The following is a 20,046-nucleotide window of genomic DNA, read 5'->3' as shown; positions in this document are numbered from 1 at the left end:
CATTTAAAAATTATAGTTGTGTTTGAATAGCTACTGTCTTTGAAAGCTAATAGATATATTCTCTGAATTTTAAATGGTATTTATTATATTCTATCTTGGCACAGTATAACTTCACAATGAATTCATTTTATTTTCCACCTACAAAGGGAATATTGCTTGGAATTTTCCATAAGAACTAGTCTAATATTTGCTTTTGGGCCATAAAAAAGATTTTCCATCTTTCTTTCACTATGAAAAATTAAAAAAATTTTTGTATTGAGTTTAAAATCATAATCAAGCATAGAAATTTCCATTTTGATTTATTCATGTCCTCAAAATGTGACTCACTTTACCAACAAAAACCAGTATGGAGAATAAACACTCCAAAGAAATATGCCACTGAACATTTTTACCTTGAGGTTAGAACCGATATATTTAAGAAAATTTACTTTATGCTAAAAAATCATGAGTGGGATTTACATATTACTTAGATCATTGGCCAAAAATATTTTATTTTGCTTGTTTTACCTTTTTGGAACAATTAAGGTGATTTCTCCAAATAACCTAATCCATTTTTTTTTTTCACATTTTGAAAACCAGTTGTATGTTTCAGATTCTTTATCCCAGTGGTAATAGCAAGAGTGGTAAAGAGTGATAAGGTCACTGTATTAATTTCCTAACTCTGCTGTAACAAAGTGCCACAAGAGAGTGACTTGAAACAACAGAAATTTATCATTTTGCAATTCCAGAGGCCAAAAGTTCAAAATCAAGGTATTAGTAGGGTCGGCCCCCTCTGAGACTCTGAACAGAATTCTTCCTGACCTCTTCCTGGTGGTTCACTGGCGGCCTTTGCAGTTCCTTGGACTTTTAGGTGCATCACTGCAATTCTTTGTCTTCACGTGGCTTTCCTCCTGTGCCTCTGTCTCTTCAGATGATAACATCAATCATATTGAGTTAGAAACCCATCCTATCCAGTATGAACGCATCCTAACTAATCACAATTTTAATAACCCTGTTTCCACATAAGGCCACAGTTTTAGGTACTGGGGCTTAAGATTCAATGTATCTTTTTCTTTTTTTTCCTGAAGGGAGGGAAGCAATTCAACCTGTAGCTGTTACCAAAACCAGTAAAATAAGAGCTTCTGCCACTGCGAAATTACCTAGCAGCAGTTGAATTCGCCATTTTTTACATATATTTTCTTCATTACATGTAGAAAAATAACTAAATATATGAAAATGTTGTGCATGTGTGTGTGCATGTGTGTGTGTGTGTGTGTGTGCATGTAGACATGCCTGCTCACGTCTGTAGACCTGTAGTGGATCCCATCACTGATAATTTGTGGGATCATGGAAAACTGCAAATTTGTCTTACATTTTAATGCTGAGTTCATTGCTTTAATTCAGTCATAGTCACTGGAAAATTTTTTTTAGGGTTGACTATGCATTCCTGAATGAAATATCAACAGATTAGTTTTCATTTTCTTCCACTGTAGCATAGCTTAGTAAAATAAAACAATCTGGATGGATGGCTTCTGTTTCTATATCCTGGATAAGATGGGTTACAAAACACCAAGGCGCTCAACGCTTCGGCTTAGGATAGATTTCTCCTTACACTTGGGAAGATGCGTCATCTGTAGTGAATCTCGCTACTCTAGACATGTGTTCTAAATAATTACTTTCTTCTGAATTTCCTCAGCGACCTAATTTTTTCCACTCAATTCTCCAACAATCATTTTACACCACTTGACCGACATTTAATGCGCATCCACTGTATACCAAGCACAAGGAGACAGAGATGAAATAGAAAATCGACGCTCGAAGATCTCTCCGGAAATAACTAAGCCAACCACTGCTTTTCTGGGTATTTTTCTTAACACTTTCACATTGGATTATGGTGTGTTCGAGTACACGAGCCTGTTAGACAGACAGAGGGGATGAAAATACCTCAGAGGATGTTTAAGCTATTCTTGGACCCTGTGCTTCGCTTTTGTGACTTGTTTTGTTTTTTATATTTTCTATTTCAGCTGAAAGAGACATCAATGTCTACTGTGGGGTCCAGGCCATTACAATGAAGATTAATTTTTGCACGGTTCTTTTCTCGGGGTATTCTGAAGCAGATCTGGCCCTGAACGGAAGGCATGGAGATTCCCACTGCAGGGGCTTCATCAATAACAACACCTTTCCTGCTGTGGTCATTTTCATCATCAATCTCAGCACCTTGGAGGGCTGTGGAAACAATTTAGTGGTAAGATTAGAGTGAAACTATGTGCTAGGTTTGGGGATCATAACTAAAAGAAACACACACACACACAAAAGTCCCCATGTCATGAAACAATCAGAAACCCAATCTATCTTTTAAGAACAAAACCCCAATAAAACTGAACAAACCACTTTCCTTTGCCTGTTTGAGGCTTCTGCTCCCAAACATCTGATTTCACTTTCCACTGGTGGTTCTGTTTATTGTAGCTGGTGGTTGAGGGGCCTGAGATTAACTGTGCTACTCTAACCAGCATTATTTTGTATGAGTGACATTGAGGAGTATTTCTCTACAGTTTTTCATTAGCTGTGTTCCTCCTGCTTTTTATGGAAGTATCTTTTATATCCCAGTGAGTTTGGCAATGAATCACTTGGCCTGTTATTTCTTAGTGACCTCGTTCAGGAAGAAAGATGGAATATCGAATGAGAAACTTAGAATCTTCTAGGTATCCTGTTTACCATTGAATGAGCCACACCACTGTTTTGTAAAAGAGGGCTGTTAGCATTTCCAGCATGAGTTTCTTCATACTGTGGATCTATCCTTTGAATTAAAAAATGTTTACATACCCAATCTTACCCAAGAAATCCCTGCAACATGCTCCATCCAGTCACTGTGAAAATTAAAACACCACTTCAGGTATTTCCACCTTGAGTGAGAACCACTTATCTACACTATTCATTTATTTATTCGTGTATTGAATACCAAAAATAGAATTGTAACAGGCATTCACTGTCCTGGGAATTAAAAATTAATTGAAGGAAAAGATAATTGTGATTTGGTGGGGGTGTTAGGCTAAAATTTATTTAAAACAGTTTTTCCTTTTGCTTGTTTAAATATAGTCTTATTGGTTAATCTTAGCAAAGACAAAAAGAAGATTTATTGAAGACGTCCACTTAGGCCAGTAAAGAAGGAGAAATTGACTGTTCCTCTTGATTATTCTGAGGGCAGGGCTTTTAAGACTTGATGGGAGATAGGAGACAGGAAAAAGAGATTTCTTTGAATTTCCTTTATCTTTTCTCAGAGGGCAGTTAGAATATTGTGCCCATGACCGTTTCCAAATATACAGCTTGAGTATTGTTGACTCTTTTTATTAAAAACGTTTATTCATCTCTCTCGGTTGTGTGCAGAGAGGTTATGAAGTGGGCCTAAGGGAGAGTGAGGGGAAGTGATGCAGGTTGATTATTACACATCCTAGCTTCCTTGTGGAGGAAGGGAGGGAGGGGGAAAGGAAGGGAGAGAGGGACGTAGGGAAGAAGGGAGGGAGCCCAAGTGGAGAGGAGCCGCACAGCCCCTCCCCACAAGGACTCTGCTTCAGGGAGCTTCCTATTCTCCAGTTCTGTCTTATCGTGCTCCCTGCTGCCAAAAAAAGAGAATAGTTCCAGAGAAATGCCAGGCAAAGCACCCACGTGTGTGTGTGTGTGTGTGTGTATGTATGTATCATTTCTTTGTTTTTTTTTTTTTAAACTGAATAAGTCTGGTATAAAAACTGTAATGTACATGCATGTGTGTACACACATATATTTTTTTTCACAGATTTAATTTGCATGTTTAGCTAGTCAGTCAGGCAGGCAATATATAGAGAGGAAGATTTACTTAGTTTATATTTTTGTCTTAGATATCACCAGTCTTGGTATCTGCTCCAAGGACAGTTCTATATGGGAAAAATTAAGTAGACTACTAAATCATATGGATTAGAATCAAAATGTTTTTTCATAAGGATTCTGGTTCTCTTCGTGAATCAGCTGGATAATTGCTTCAGCTTTGCCCACGTGCTCCTAGGTCCATGTATAAAGTGTATTCTTTTGTTGAGAATTACATGTTACAGGTCTCCATAATAGCTGCTAAAATATTAATTGATCATCATATTGTATTTGACATGGAGGGAGAAGTTCAGCGGTATTATGATGGCAAAGAACGTTATTGATGTCAAAATTGTTAATTCTCCACGAGCCCAGGGAAAGTTACCCTTCCCAGGCCCTTTGCAGCTAGCAAGGGCTTTGTAAGTGGTTCAGTCCTGTAGACTCTCACTGGACTTGACATGTGCATAGCAGAAAGCCTCTGCATGACCTTCTAGCTCTGGTGTTTTCTGTCTTAGCAGTACTATCAGCCACATGCTGAGATGGCAGTGCTATAAGGAAATAGAGCCAGCCTTAGGCAAAAACACTGTGTGAACACTTGGAACGGAACCCCCTTTACCAAACTGCCCTGGACATGTCGCATAAACAAAAGATGAACTTTTGTTGTGTTAATACATTGAGATATAGGGGTTGGATTGTTACTGCAATATTACATAGCCTGTGCTGACCCAAACAATACGTTGCCATGATTTAAAAATCCTCAGAGTTTAGTTATCATAGGTCCATATAAAGTTTGTCTCACTGGAGAGCCTGAGTTTTGACAAGCATACTGCTAGTAATCACTGTTGATAAAAGAAGTATTCAGGTGATGACCCTCTACCTGGTAATCCACAATGAGAACACAGAGCTTGGGCAACAATAACCTTAGTGCTGAGTCGCTCAGTCATGTCCGACTCTTTGCAGCCCCTCGGACTGTAGCCTGCCAGGCTCCTGTGCCCATGGAATTGTCCAGGCAAGAACACTGGAGTGAATTGTCATTTCCTTCTCCAGGGATCTGCCCAACCCAGGGATCAAGCCCATGTCTCTTATGTCCCTGCATTGGTAGGTAGATTCTTTACTACCAGTGCCATCTAGGAAGTCTAATAAGCGGCCATTCCTGTGTGTCCGTACCATCTGAGTGCTCCAAGACATTGACACCATTGTCAGAGACAGGATTCATCCAAAATCCTTGGCCTCCAGGTTAACATATGTAACCATGAGCCTGTGCTGGGCTATGCTTAGTCTATCAGTCACGTCTGACTCTTCGCAACCCCAAGGACTGTAGCTTGCCAGGCTCCTCTGTCCATGGTGATTCTCTAGGCAAGAATACTGGAATGGGTTGCCATGCTCTCTTCCAGGGCATCCTCCCAACCCAGAGATCCAACCCAGGTCTCCCACATTGCAGGCAGATTCTTTACCATCTGAGCCACCAGGGAAACCCAAGAATACTGGAGTGGGTAGCCTATCCCTTCTCCAGAGGATCTTTCTGACCCAGGAATCGAACCAGGGTCTCCTGCATTGCAGGTGGATTCTCTACCATCTGAGCTATAAGGAAGCCCAACTGTGAGCCTAGTGCTTCCCAATATCATGTATGATGTCAACTTCACCCAAACAATATTTCTTCAGAAAAACCTTCATCTAGTTATAGACTTGAAAAACATCTATAACTATGGTAACATTTTAAGGCCTCAATTTTTGAAAGCCTTACTTCTTTGACTTATTCTAGATATTTCAGATTCGGAATTGCAACTTAAATGTTTGCATTTTATATTAACTTTTTAATTAAGATATTAACATATAATAAAATCAGTGGCAGAGGATGAGATGCTTAGATAGTATCAACAACTCAATGGACATGAATCTGAGCAAACTCCAGGAGACAGTGAAGGACATGGAAGCCTGGTGTGCTGCAGTCCATGGGGTAGCAAAGAGCTGGACATGACTTAGTGACTGAACAACAACAATAAAATCATTTGTGTTAAGTGTAAAAAAAAAAAAATTGACAATTCCTGAAATGGTGGTTATTAAATTTTAGTGGAATTGGAGAATCCAATGAAAACTAATCAGTCCCAGGAGAATACACACATGGACAATATTTTTATATAAATTCTAGGAGTTCATGATCCCTCTGCAACATTCCTGTGAACTGTTGCCCTGAAAGGAGGTGAGAATCTCCATGTACCACAGAGGAAGACCCTAAGGAGACTGACTATCAGAAAATTTGTGGCTGTCATTCATTTGTTTAAAATTTATCTCAAGGGCCTCAGGATGCTGGTGTCACTGAGCTATGCTGAAGGGACAAAGGCAAATAAGACCTAGAGGGTCCCCTGCCTGCAAAGAGCTCTGATTATGGATGGAAGTATGCTGAGTCAGACCACTCATGCCCTGTAACTGCTTCTGTGAGACACAAAGTATGGGGGAGTCGGGAGAAGTTCCCGAGGAAGATGAGATCCAGGGGAGAAGTAGGATATGTTGTGGTGAAGTGGGCCAGAGAGGAGGCAGGGGTATGCACAAACGCCAGAGCAACAAGGGCCTTGGTGCTGGGGCTTTACTAACCAAGAATGGGAGCCTGGAGATACGAAGCTAACATTGAAAACAAGATCATATTAACAGGGGGCTTTTAGTCCAGGCCATGGAATTTGGCTTTCCCCATGAGTATTTTCAAATTACTTGCTCTTGCACAACAAGTAACATATAGTTTCTCTCCTTTTCTTATTTATGAAATATGAGTAAACCATCTCTGGTAATATGAAGCTTTATTTATTTAAAAGTAACATATGAGTCAGATAGAGAAAGACCAATATGATACTGCTTATATGTTGAATCTAAAAAAAATGTTACAAATGAACTTTACGTGCAAAACAGAAATAGAGTTACAGATGTAGAAAATAAACTTATAGCTACCAAGGGGGAAAGTGGCAAGGGAGGGAAAAATTGGGAGACTGGGATTGACATATGCCTGCTACTATATATAAGATAGATAACTAATAAGAATCTACTGTATAGCACGGGGGACTCTACTCAATACTCTGAAATGATCTACATGGGAATAATATCTAAAAAAGAGTCAATATATGTATAATTGATTCAATTTGCTGTATCACAGAAACTAACACACTGTATACTAACATTGTAAATCAACTATACTTCAATAAAAATTCATTTAAAAAATTAAATCACCCTCTTAATGAGAGGAAAAAAGACATATGATCACTTATAACTAGAATTATGTGTGTATAATATCAAAATTATGTCATGTTATAGTTGCAACAGACCCTAGAAATGATCTGACCTAATGTTTTATTTTGCATATGAAATGCCTAGATTTATATGTAACTATTTAATCACTGAGCTTGACCTACAATTCTAACAGGTTTCCACAGTTCCTGGAGTCAGTGCTTACGGAAATGCAACATCAGTACAAATAGGAAATATTTCAGGATATATTGATACTCCAGACCCACCAACAATCATCAGCTATCTACCTGGGCTTCTTTACAAATTTAGCTGTAGTTATCCATTGGAATACCTGGTTAATAATACCCAACTTGCTTCGTAAGTGGCATTTTATTCTTACTTTCTCATGTGGTCTTTTTATTTGGGTCATTGTTATCCTTGAGGAACTTACAAAGATATTAATAGCAGGATTTGTTGAGAAAGTTAGACTGAGTCTAATGGAAACTGTATATGATCTTATGCATCTACCTACTTATCCATCTATAACTATTATTGTTTTGAAGAACAGCAACAGTTCAGTTTTAATCTTTTCCCTGAATTAAAACAAGCTCACGTTAGTCAAATATCTGCCTTTGGTTCTCCTGGCTCCCTTCAGAGCCGCCCAGGAACCCAAGAGCCTGGGGGCTCATGCAGCCCAGAGGACCTGTCCTATTTCCAGCGCGTAGATCATTTGGTCACTATATTCTTGGGTCCTGCTTGGGTTCAGTCTCTGCGTATGTGCTCACGGCTGGGCTGCTGCCCCCGAATCTGAGGTCTCCCTGCCTCCCGCTGAGGTGTCCCCCGCACAGATGCTGATGATTCCCAGCAAAGGTGGTGTCACTCATAGCCAAAGAGCTTCAGACATGGATTCATTGCCTTTTGTTTATAGTCAGGTATGCATTCATTGAGGCTTCCCAGGTGGCTCAGTGGTAAAGAATCCTCCTGCCAAGCAGGAAATGCAGGCTTAAAATCCCTGGGTCAGGAAGATCCCCTGGAGGAGGAAATGGTAATCCTCTCCTGTTGCCACGGGAAATCCCATGTTCAGAGGAACCTGGCAGGCTACAGTCCATGAGATCTCAAAGAGTCGTGTCAGACTTGCGACTACACCACTACCACATTCATTCATTACTCCCAAGGCACACACTCCAAGACGTGTTTACATCCATATTGCAATATAGTCGTATGGATTTGTGAAACATTTTTGTCAAAATGGGGTGATTGAATCAAAACTTTCCCCCGTCAGTTGTAGGGTTTTCTCTCACGAAAGTAAAGTTGTTATTTAATCTCGGTCACAAGGGAACATGGAGGACACATTTTGCTTCGGTTTAAAAAATATTCATAGATAATTTAATGGTACAGTTATGATAAACAACTTGGTCAAAAGCAAGATTTCGATGTGGAAAACAAGAAAAGAAAGGCCATGACTCAAAAAGAAGCAGGTGCAGAGAGAAACAGGTCATAATCTTTCACTCTGCTCCCCTCAACTTCCTCACTGAATTCATTTCTGAACTGCACTGCACATGGATATGCATTCATTTAAATGGGACTTCCCTGATAGCTCAGTTGGTGAAGAATCTGCCTGCGATGCAGGAGACCCTGGGAGGGAAGATCTGCTGGAGAAGGGGAAAAGCTACCCACTCCAGCATTCCGGCCTGGAGAACTAGTCCATGGGGTAGCAAAGAGTCGGACAGGACTGAACAACTTTCATTTTCGTTGCTGCTTCATTTTCGTTGCTGCTTTTGTTGCTGCAACTGATGATTCAGTTGGCAAAGAATTCCCTCCTGCAATGCAGGAGACCCCAGGTCAATTCCTGGATTGGGAAGATCCCCAGGAGAAGGAAAAAAGCTACCCATTCCAGTATTCTGGCCTGGAGAACTAGTCCATGGGGTCGCAAAGAGTCAGACAGGACTGAGCAGCTTTCACTTTTGGAGAAGGAAATGGCAACCCACTCCAGTATTCTTGCCTGGAAAATCCCATGGATGGGGGAGGCTGGTGGGCTACAGTCCATGGGGTTTCAAAGAGTTGGACAGGACTGAGTGACTTCACTTTCATTTTTTCTTTATTCAACAAATATTTATTATACACCTAATATGTACCATGCAAAGTTCTAACAGTGAAAAAAGTAAAAAAAAGTCCTGGTCTCATGAAGCTTATACAGAAATGGAATTGATGAAAATGTATTCGCATTAAATTCAGACTTTATTGGAATAATTTTTTTCCCTGCAAGTCTCATATATGTAATAAAAATGTAAAAAAAAGATTCCTTTATTTATTTATTTTTTTTCAAGTTTCCTTTATAAATGAAAAGATCAGAAAGAGGTTTGCCTTTATTTAGTCCCTCTTGCTTTTGGATTATTTATCTATTCAGTGATTTAAACAATATGCCCATTCCAGACCTAATTATGTCAGGATTGCTCAAGAGTTTTGGTGCCTTGAATCTAACATTGAGGTGTGACTGAAGCTGTTACTTTATTTATTTGTTTACTTATTTTTGAAGCTGTGACTTTAAAAATCTCATCAGGGCCTTTCTTTTCCTCAATCTGTTTTAGGTCCTCAGCTGCCATTTCTGTGAGAGAGAACAACGGTACCTTTGTCAGCACTCTGAACCTGCTCCTTTATAACGTGAGTTGATGGTCGAAGGATGTTATTTTTCTCTCTCGCTGATCTGAGGAGCCATTTATGTGAGTGGCTTTCCTGTAAAAATCCACCAAAAGTTACATTAACACTTTTATACTTTGGTAGTGTTTATTCATCTTCACCACCATTTCCAAATATCTTAGTGATAAAGGTATGCTAACAACTCCATTATTTTAATTTTACTTCATATTTATATTTAATTATATTTTAATTATTTAAATTTTACTTCATATATGTGATTCTGCATAGTTACTCCAAGTGTCTATCTACATTAATATGTATATATTTATTTGTGTGTGTCTGTGTGTGTGTGTAAACCTAGTCAGGGTCAAGATTTTGGAAATAATATATTTGTGATAAAAAGATAGGAAAAGCCCAAAAGGTACTTTATTTGAAGGCAAGATACTTGGTGTTCAATGTGTTAACATTTCCAGTGTGGATTTTGACTGTTGTCAATTCTGTCATATCTGAAACAGTTTGGGTTTGACTACATAGTATTGTCTAAACTTTTGTCATATAAATATTGACAGTGGCAGCAAAATGTGAAAAATATATGAATTTCTATTTATAACTCTAACATTAATCCCCCAAATGATATTTTCATGTTGATTAAAAATTTTATTCATACATTTTAAATGCCTGATTTAAATATCAATTTTTCAATATATCAACCAACATTTTTGTAAATTATGAATCTGATTTTTACATTATTATTCATGTCATCATGGCACTGAGTTATAATTCATGCAACTGATTTAAAAGTCAGTGCTTTATACTTTGCATATAATGAGCTATAAATATTGTAGTAGGACACTTTCCAAAGGCATTTAAAAAATCATGTTTATAAGTTTGTAGTCTGACACCACAGAGTTCTAAACAACAAATTAAAATGTGTTGGAATGATGATTGCCTTTCTGTCATGTCTAAACTTTCTTCTGCAAGGAGAAGCTGCCACGATCCTTGGTTTTACAATACTCAGCAAATGTGTGCCAATATTCATTCCTAATATGACCAGATATTTATTACTGTTGTAAGCAATATTTTTAAATTGGAAAGTTTCTATCTGTTAATTTATATGTGTAATCTCCCTGAGGTACAATTGTGATGATTGCCCTGGATTCAATATTATTTGTTACAATTGACTGAAGCAAAGATGAGAATTCCTGTTCTTAAAAGAGTGAAAAATATACTCACATGACATTTAAGGATATCACTATTTTCTGTGAAATTAAGCTATTCTTTCTGTAGAAAAGCAGAAAATAAAAATTTAGAAATGTGGACTTGAGGAGAGCTTTGCTATTAAGCTCTTTCCTTTATCATTAGAAATAGTATAGCAGTCCTATTGCTAAACTAGACCTAATCCTTCAAACAGTTCCTAGAATCTTAGTGCCAAATAAAAGCCTATAATTTGATGATAACCTAAGATTTTTATTTGATAGTTAAATGGTAATTATTTGATATGACTATAAACAAAATACATAGTATCAAAATCATTCTCATTTTTAACCAGTTTGCAATGATATTACTAATGGTTGAATTAACACATTGAAATTTAAAATTTGCGTACCAAACAGTTATCTGATAAAACTCAACCACTTCCCTACAAACTCGTTTTTGTTTTGTCTTTTCTTTTTTTAATCAGCAAACTGTTTTTTTAGAGCAGTTTTAGGTTTATAGAAAAATTGATCTAAAAGTACAGAGAATTCCTATAGACCTCCAGGGCTTACATACAGTTTCCTTTAATACTTACACCTTGCATTATGGGGCATGTGGCATATTGCTTATAATTTATGAACCAATATTGATATGTTAAGTGATTTTCATAGTTTACATCTAGGTTAATGCTTCATGTTACATATCCTATGGGTTTTGAAAACTGAGCATGGCATATGTCCATTATTATTGTATCATACAGAAGAGTTGCACTGCCTCAAACTAATTTTGTAACTTGGCACCATTGTAGCATTTTGCCATCTTTCAGGACATTAAAAAAACTAGCAATTTATACTGGAAAAAAGTTTTTGTTATTGTTCAGTCACTAAGTCATGTCTGACTCTTTGAAACCCCACGGACAGCAGCATGCCAGGGTTCCCTCTCCTTCACTATATTCCGGAGTTTGCTCAAACTCATGTCCATTGAGTTAGTGATGCCATCCAATCATCATCCTCTGTCGCCTTCTTCTCTTCCTGCCCTCAATCTTTCCCAGGATCAGGGTCTTTTTCAATGAGTTGGCTCTTCAAATCAGGTGGCCAAAGTATTGTAGCTTCAGCTTAGCAGCAGTCCTTCCAGTGAATATTTTGACTTGATTTCCTGTAGGATCGACTGGTTTGATCTTGCTTTCTGAGGGACTCTCAAGACTCTCCTCCAGCACCACCATTTGAAAGCATCAGTTCTTTGGTGCTCAGCCTTCTTTCTGATCCAACTTTCACATCTGTACATGACTTCTGAAAAAACGATAGTTTTAACTAAATAGACCTTTGGTATATTTTAATGAATTTATCCAAAACCATATTTATTATTTGTTTGAAACTCTAGCACTTAGGTACCCAAATGTGATTTTATTGCAGCATTTCAAACTAAGTATTATGTTACAAACATTTGGGGCCATATTTTCCTATTTTATATGCAAAGGTTTTGATTTCTAACCCTTGGGAATTATGAAAAGTAATATTACATACCTACTACTCTTATTCTGTGGTTAGCTATTTGAAAAGGAAAAGTTGTACTGAATATGAATTCAGTACAATTATTTCTGTGTGTTATGGGATTCAGTGAATGTACTTGGGAAAATTTTACTTTGAAAAAATAATGACATTTATTGATTTTGTGATTTCAATATGTGCAGTTTACCTTGAGTTGACCTTGGCCCTTATTCTTGCGTAGTATAAATAGATTAGTTTTCTTCTCTGTGGCAATTATGTGAGGATGATTTTGAATTTGAATTGCACCTAGGTAATAGTGTCTTCTGAGCAGATAAACAGAGTAAATCTAAAACTGGGATATGGTAATTATGAATTATTTTTAAAGTTGAAGAAGAAATCTAAAATGAATATAATTGATTTTAGGGACAATATTTACTAACAGGAGTAAGGCAACTATACAAAATAAAATCTAAACATTACTGTTTAGAAGAGTTTTAGGAGAAAAAGGTGATAATTAAGATTAAGCCATAACTGAGTCATATCATTTGCAAATGACTTTGTAGTATAATATTTGTAAAATAATGAAGTAAGATCGTTTGGGACAATATCGATGCAAGTACAAGATGAATGAGCCATAATAGTCGATGAAGTGTGTATAACTTGAATAAGTTGGAAAAGGGAGCCAGGAAGAGAATTAATTAAAAATACTACCTATGAGAAATGGTAGAGGAGCTGTTATCATTTATCACAGAAATATAGAAAATAAGTACAGCATATAATCCCTCACTTATCAGGCTTTATTTGGGAATGAAATGTTCCAAATTAATGCAACTCTTTCAGAAGTGAAGCATCCAAGTTATTATTGTTTTAAGTTTCAAAATTCAGTATCTGTTGTTTCTTCCCAGCCTTCTGAAACAGAGGGAGCTCTGTATTCTGCCTTTGCTTGATTATGTTGAGATTTCATTAAATATTTCCCTTTGCTGCAAAATAGCTTTATCTTCAGAGTTACTAAATTTGGGGGAAACAATTTGCCTCCATGCCAAATGATTTGATAACTTAGATTTTGAGAAGTTTTTTCTTTATTCTTCATTTTTTTTTCTGCTTTTCTTTACTACCAATTTCTAACTTGCTGCCATAATCTACTGTAGATTGGGGAATTATATAAATTAGCTATGCAGAATTGGTCTAACCTAAGGGTAAAAGGTAGAAATGAAGTAAGTCCTAAGACATCCTTCTATAAGTCCTCACCACGTTATCTAGTACAGGAATTGCATGGCAAGCATTTTTGACAACTTGGAGAACATACTGGCCCCTTTTTTGTTTTTGTTTTCAATTAAATTCTGGTAATTTTAAATTGTGAGATAAGGGACTTTGGGTTAATAAGAGATTATTAAAAGTATAAAGACTTACAACTCCAGTAGCAAAGGGCTTAAACTGAAGCAGATATAATTTAAATAAACTGAATATTAGCTACTAATATAATTTAAATAAATGAAATATGAATTTAAATAAACAATATTAATAGTTGAATATTAGCCAAATTAAATACTAACCTCTTACTAGTAACCATTGCATATAATTTAAATACACTGAACATTCATCATCATAAATGATAAACGATGGACATGAAAAGATTTATGCATGGAAGTGAGTTTGTTACTTGGATATGACTTAAGAACAGTTCTGCCAAAAACTAGAGGATTAACTAGGTCCTTTTCGGAGTTGGTTCAGTAAATTTATGTTGATTTGCTCTCTCTTTTTTTTAATAGGACATTATTGTCTTAAGTAAACGTGCTGTTGTTGGGAAGGCAATGATGGATTAATTGCTTATGTTTTTTATTGTTAGGACTCGACCTACAATCAGCAGTTAATTATCCCGAGTATAGGACTACCTTTGAAAACCAAAGTATTTGCAGCTGTGCAAGCCACTAATCTGGATGGCAGGTATTTTCGAGCTCCTGTCTTTTGTTGGTTAAAACATGTTGGCTGCCTAAAGCCTGATGAGTCTTAAAGTTAGCTCATTCACTTAAAAAAATATTGTCATTGCCACACCATTTAGGAATGCCTAATAAATAGACCTGCCTCTTGAGAAACCTGTATGCAGATCAGGAAGCAACAGTTAGAACTGGACATGGAACAACAGACAGGTTCCAAATAGGAAAAGGAGTACGTCAAGGCTGTGTATTGTCACCCTGCTTGTTTAACTTATATGCAGAGTACATCATGAGAAACGCTGGGCTGGAAAAAGCACAAGCTGGAATCAAGATTGCCGGGAGAAATATCAATAATCTCAGATATGCAGATGACACCACCTTTATGGCAGAAAGTGAAGAGGAACTAAAAAGCCTCTTGATGAAAGTGAAAGAAGAGAGTGAAGAAGTTGGCTTAAAGCTCAACATTCAGAAAACTAAGATCATGGCATCCGGTCCCATCACCTCATGGTAAATAGATGGGGAAACAGTGGAAACAGTGCTGACTTTATTTTTCTGGGCTCCAAAATCACTGCAGATGGTGATTGCAGCTATGAAATTAAAAGATGCTTACTCCTTGGAAAGAAAGTTATGACCAACCTAGACAGCATATTAAAAAGCAAAGACATCACTTTGTCAACAAAGGTTTGTCTGGTCAAGGCTATGGTTTTTCCAGTGGTCATGTATGGATGTGAGAGTTGGACTGTGAAGAAAGCTCAGCACCAAAGAATTGATGCTTTTGAACTGTGGTGTTGGAGAAGACTCTTGAGAGTCCCTTGGACTGCAAGGAGATCCAACCAGTCCATCCTAAAGGACATCAGTCCTGGGTGTTCATTGAATGGACTGATGCTGAAGTTGAAACTCCAATACTTTGGCCACCTGATGCAAAGAGCTGACTCATTTGAAAAGACCCTGATGCTGGAAAAGATTGACGGCAGGAGGAGAAGGGGACAACAGAGGATGAGATGGTTGGATGGCATCACCGACTCAGTCGACATGGGTTTGGGTGGGCTCTGGGAGTTGGTGATAGACTGGGAGGCCTGGGGTGCTGCGATTCATGGGTTGCAAAGAGTCAGACATGACTGAGTGACTGAACTGAATTGAATAAATAGAAAATACAAACTGCAAAGATGAAAGGGTGACACTTTAAGTCATTAACTGGAAAATAACATTTCTTCCCTTAAAGAAGGAGAGGTAGTGACTGGAAGAGGGCATGGGGAGAGCTCTGGGGATACCAGAATATTCTGCTTTTTCATCTGAAAGATGATTAGTCAGATACAGTAATTTTGTGAACATGTGGCTTGTATATTTTCTATGTGTGTGTGTCCCTGCATGCTCAATTGCTCTAGTCTTGTCTGACTCTTTGTGACCCCATGGAGCCCACCAGGCTCCTCTGTTCATGGGATTCTCCAGGAAAGAATACTGGAATGGATTGCCATGCCCTCCTCCAAGGGATCTTCCTGACCCAGGAATCACACCTGCGTCTCCTGCATTTTCTGCTTTACAGGTGGATTCTTTATTGCTGAGCCACAGGGGAAGCCCTCCTATGTGTGTGTTAATATTCAATAAATGTTTATTTAGAAAAACAAAAGAACTCTGGCCAACAACTATATATAACAATCCCCAGAAACATCTCTGCAAAATAACCAAATTAGTCATTTTGTCTGATTCTTAGAAAATCCAGAGTGATCAAAATTGAAAGGAAATTCAAAAGTAAAGATACATTTCTGCCTTAATAAAAAATTGTAACATGTATGTGATTTATTTTGGATTTCTCATATATTATTATTTAAACTTTGCATCCTGAAGAGATTGGTGTTCTTGAGAAATTTGTTTCCACTTTGCCTTCTCCCTTTTTGTCTTCTTGGCGTTTCTATTCTTGGTTTTGTGTGATACTTGATGTGCGATGGCAGTCTGTTGCAGACTTTTAAACACTCTGAGTTTAGGAAAAATTTTATTAAACAAGAAGGCTCAGGAAATAATTAAAGAACCATATTCCTATATTACTACATTAATATAAATATATACTATATTAATATAAAACTATATTACTCCAGTAAGATGTTTGTGAATATCTACTTCCTTTGGGTTACTAACTAACATCCAAAGGAGACTCTGACTCTCGATTATTCTTCCTTTTCCCTGCAGATGGAATGTCTTAATGGATTATTGCTACACGACCCCATCAGGGAACCCAAATGATGATACTCGATATGATCTCTTCCTTAGGTAGGTGGCTAAGTCTTGTATTGATAGCAATAATTCAATTGTAGGTCATTCCAATAGAAAACTGAAGACAGATAGATGAATTATAAGGTACTTTTATAGCTTATAAATTTAAAGTTTTACATTCTGAACAAAAATTAAAATATAGTTGGAAGTGTAAGAGTGGAGAACAGTTTTCAACATGAAATACTGAAAAGGCTATTGTTGGATGAAAGTTACAAGTAAGTTTGGCACATCAAAGATGTTTTATTCATGTTTAGGTCATATGGGAATATTTCATTGTCTTAGGAAAAGCATGGTTAGGAGATTATTGGCAATAAGAGAAAGGCAGTGACTATTTTTATGAAACTAGACTGTCTCATGGTATGTCAAAAGGAGAGTAAAATTAAAGTAATAGTGTAGATAATTTAGACCCCATAATGCTTTTCTTCATTTATCAGCATTTAAAATGAAAACCTACCACCGTTTTTTTTTTAATCAGATCCAATAACTTTGACTTCATTCCCCAATAGACAGTGATAGAGTGAATGTAATCTACATTTGGGAAAAAGGGACATTGATCATAAAAACATTCAGTCATCCTAGTTCCTTTTCAGCGTTTTTATCTGACAGGAGAACAGACTTGAGAGTCAAGCAATGGCTTCTCATCATGCTTATAAAATGCAGTTGGCTCTGATCACTGCTGCTTATTGACACATGATGGGAATAGTATGATGGGAAATCAAAAGAATAAATTTTATTGGTTAATCAAGGTTAAGGTGCTACTCAGAGGGTATGATCAAACTGACACTCATCCTATTGCAGGAAGTGTTCATTTGGTTAACATTTTTGGGAAACAATATCCTTAAAAAAATTCCTTAAAAGATTTCATATCTTTTGATTCTACATTTGTGAATTAGGAAGCATATTCTAAAAGTATTTATCATCTTCTTATCTATCAGTGCTATTTAGAATAGTAAAAATAGGAACCAACTGCATGTTCAGCAGCAAGAAATGGGTAGGTGAATTATGGAGAACCAGCAAGTTGAGAGCTCACATAGGTATTATAGTCATACAAAGATATTTATAAAATAGAAAAAAAGAATGGTCTATTTTTTCTCTTCCCCTTCTGTCTTCTTGATATTCCTGTCTTTATAAATATGTGGTTCTTTACCATCTAAATGTATTAAAATATGAAATGAAAGAATCAGCATACACAGTTGTACAATTGACCTTATTTATGGGACTGCAAGGAGATCCAACCAGTCCATCCTAAAGGAGATGAGTCCTGGGTGTTCATTGGAAGGACTGATGCTGAAGCTGAAACTCCAATACTGTGGCACCTGATGCGAAGAGTTGACTCATTGGAAAAGACCCTTGTGCTGGGAGGGGTTGGGGGCAGGAGGAGGAGGGGACGACAGAGGATGAGATGGCTGGATGGCATCACCGACTCGATGGGCATGAGTTTGAGTCAACTCTGGGAGTTGGTGATGGACAGGGAGGCCTGGCGTGCTGCGATTCATGGGGTTGCAAAGAGTCAGACATGACTGAGCAACTGAACTGACTGACTGATATATTATAGAAAAGAATGTAAGGAAATATTAATACATCAAAAGATTCACCATGGTTATGGATGCACAGTGAGATTGTGGATCATTTTGCTTTGACGTTTTTGTTTATCTATAATATATACAAATTTCACAATTTCTATAATCATTGCATATTATAATCTGGAATATGATCGATAGACTTCTAGTATGACTATGGTTTCAGTTTAGTTCTTCTTTCAGTTTTCTTCTTGGAAACTATAGAGTCTGAAATGGGTCCCCAAATGACATTTTCAGTGAGATTAGGAGGAAAAGAAAACCTAGAAATTACAAAATATTTGTTAGTGTTGATAAAATTAGTTAATAAGATCAAGACATACAGTATAGGAAAAGGCTGGGAGGAAGTGGTGTGGGACGAGGTGGCAGGAGAATTGGGGAAGAAAAGTGAATGCTGAGGGTCCCAGTGCCACAGAACCTAGAAACAGCCTGGAGAAATGCACACCTACAAGAACAGAGAATCATAAGCTAACTGAAGCGAGAAAAAACGGGTGAACAAAAAATTCATAAAATACAAGAGAAAGGAGGAAATCTACAAGGAAATGAGAAGGTTATGATACTACCAGATGTTGCAGTTAATAGACACTCTAGAGTTATTAAGAAGTATGATATTATGTGAGGCTAGACACGTAGATAAAAATTTACAATATTCAGTTGACAATAGATCCAAAGCATGGTAATTTATTAGGTGGTAGAGTGTGATGACATGCAAATCAGTGGGATTGACAGAGATTTTTAAAAACAGTGCAGGGCAGTAGATAATCATAAGAAAAATAAAATATGAGATTTGTACTTTGCTCATTATACCATGATGAACTTTAAATGGATTATTAATTTAAATGTAAAAACTGCAGCTTTAAAAATGGTGGGAGAGAAGATGCAAAGTATCATTAGCACTTTGGAGTATGGAAAATCATCTTTAGCCCACGTACAAGAAGCCATAAAATAAAATATTTAAAGTTAAATTATATAAAAATAAAATTTCTCAAACATGTACACATAGGCACACACACAGTGAGGACTGTCCAAAGCCAAACAGCAAAGTAAAACAATCTGCAATTTATGTAACAAACAAGGAATCACATTTCTTAAAAACCAAGGATTTAAAGGAATCAGAAAGGAAAGGCCAATAACACAATTAAAATTTGGGCAAAGAACATAAAGTAATTTCAGATAAAGAAATGCAAGTGGCTCTAATATAATGAAAAATGCAGATATCCATTCACACTAACAAAAAGGTGAGATAATATTACATGATGATGGTTTACTGTCCCTGTCAAATAGGGAATAATCCAGAATTTTATACATGTACTTTGTTGATGTAGCTCTGAGGGAAATTAAGTATTTTTATACATTACTGGGGCAGTATCAAATGTGGCAATACTTATATAGAGGGCAATATGCCAAAATCTGTTGAATGGTCCTTACAGACATATTGTGTAGATAACCCAGCATATTTTCCAAATGATGTATTGTGAGGCTGTTCATTATTATTTTGTAAAATTCAAAAGATTCAAAACAAGCAAGGGTATATACATGGGACACAGGTTGAGTCAACTCAGGCACATGTGCATGATCAAATGGTATACAACTGTGAGAAAAGATGAAGGAGACTCTATTTCTATTGATACAGAGAGATCTCTAAGTTACATTGTTAAACTTCAAAAAGGCAAGATACAAAACAATGTAGAGAGTTTGCTATGATTTGTTTAAGAAGAGGGGAACATTGAGAATATGTGCTCCTGCTTCTATTTGCATGTGTCCTGTGAGGCTGCAGTAACATGTGAGATCACCTCAGGCAGGCTTGTGTGTGGCGTGGAAGGGCATGGACCAGGGCAAAGATGCAGAGAGAGATGTTTTACTTTGTGCATTTTATGCTGTTTGGATTTTTCAACCTCTAAGAGTATGATTCCTCTAAAA

At 37.0% G+C, this 20,046-nt stretch overlaps 1 protein-coding gene across 1 annotated transcript in view; it reads left to right on the top strand.

The window, feature by feature from the left end:
• The window catches only part of ZPLD1 (zona pellucida like domain containing 1), a 44,880-nt gene that overhangs the window by 15,026 nt on the left and 9,808 nt on the right, over positions 1 to 20,046 (top strand). The window contains exons 2-6 of the mRNA XM_065913806.1: positions 2,004 to 2,224; positions 7,226 to 7,407; positions 9,618 to 9,690; positions 14,194 to 14,291; positions 16,466 to 16,546. Coding sequence (XP_065769878.1) covers positions 2,004 to 2,224; positions 7,226 to 7,407; positions 9,618 to 9,690; positions 14,194 to 14,291; positions 16,466 to 16,546 — 655 coding nt within the window. The remainder of the gene's footprint in view (positions 1 to 2,003; positions 2,225 to 7,225; positions 7,408 to 9,617; positions 9,691 to 14,193; positions 14,292 to 16,465; positions 16,547 to 20,046) is intronic.

The sequence above is a fragment of the Muntiacus reevesi genome, chromosome 21, assembly GCF_963930625.1.
Source record: "Muntiacus reevesi chromosome 21, mMunRee1.1, whole genome shotgun sequence".
Taxonomy (NCBI): Eukaryota; Metazoa; Chordata; class Mammalia; order Artiodactyla; family Cervidae; genus Muntiacus; species Muntiacus reevesi.
Note: the sequence above shows the minus strand (reverse complement) of the source record. Positions and strands in the feature narration are given on the sequence as shown.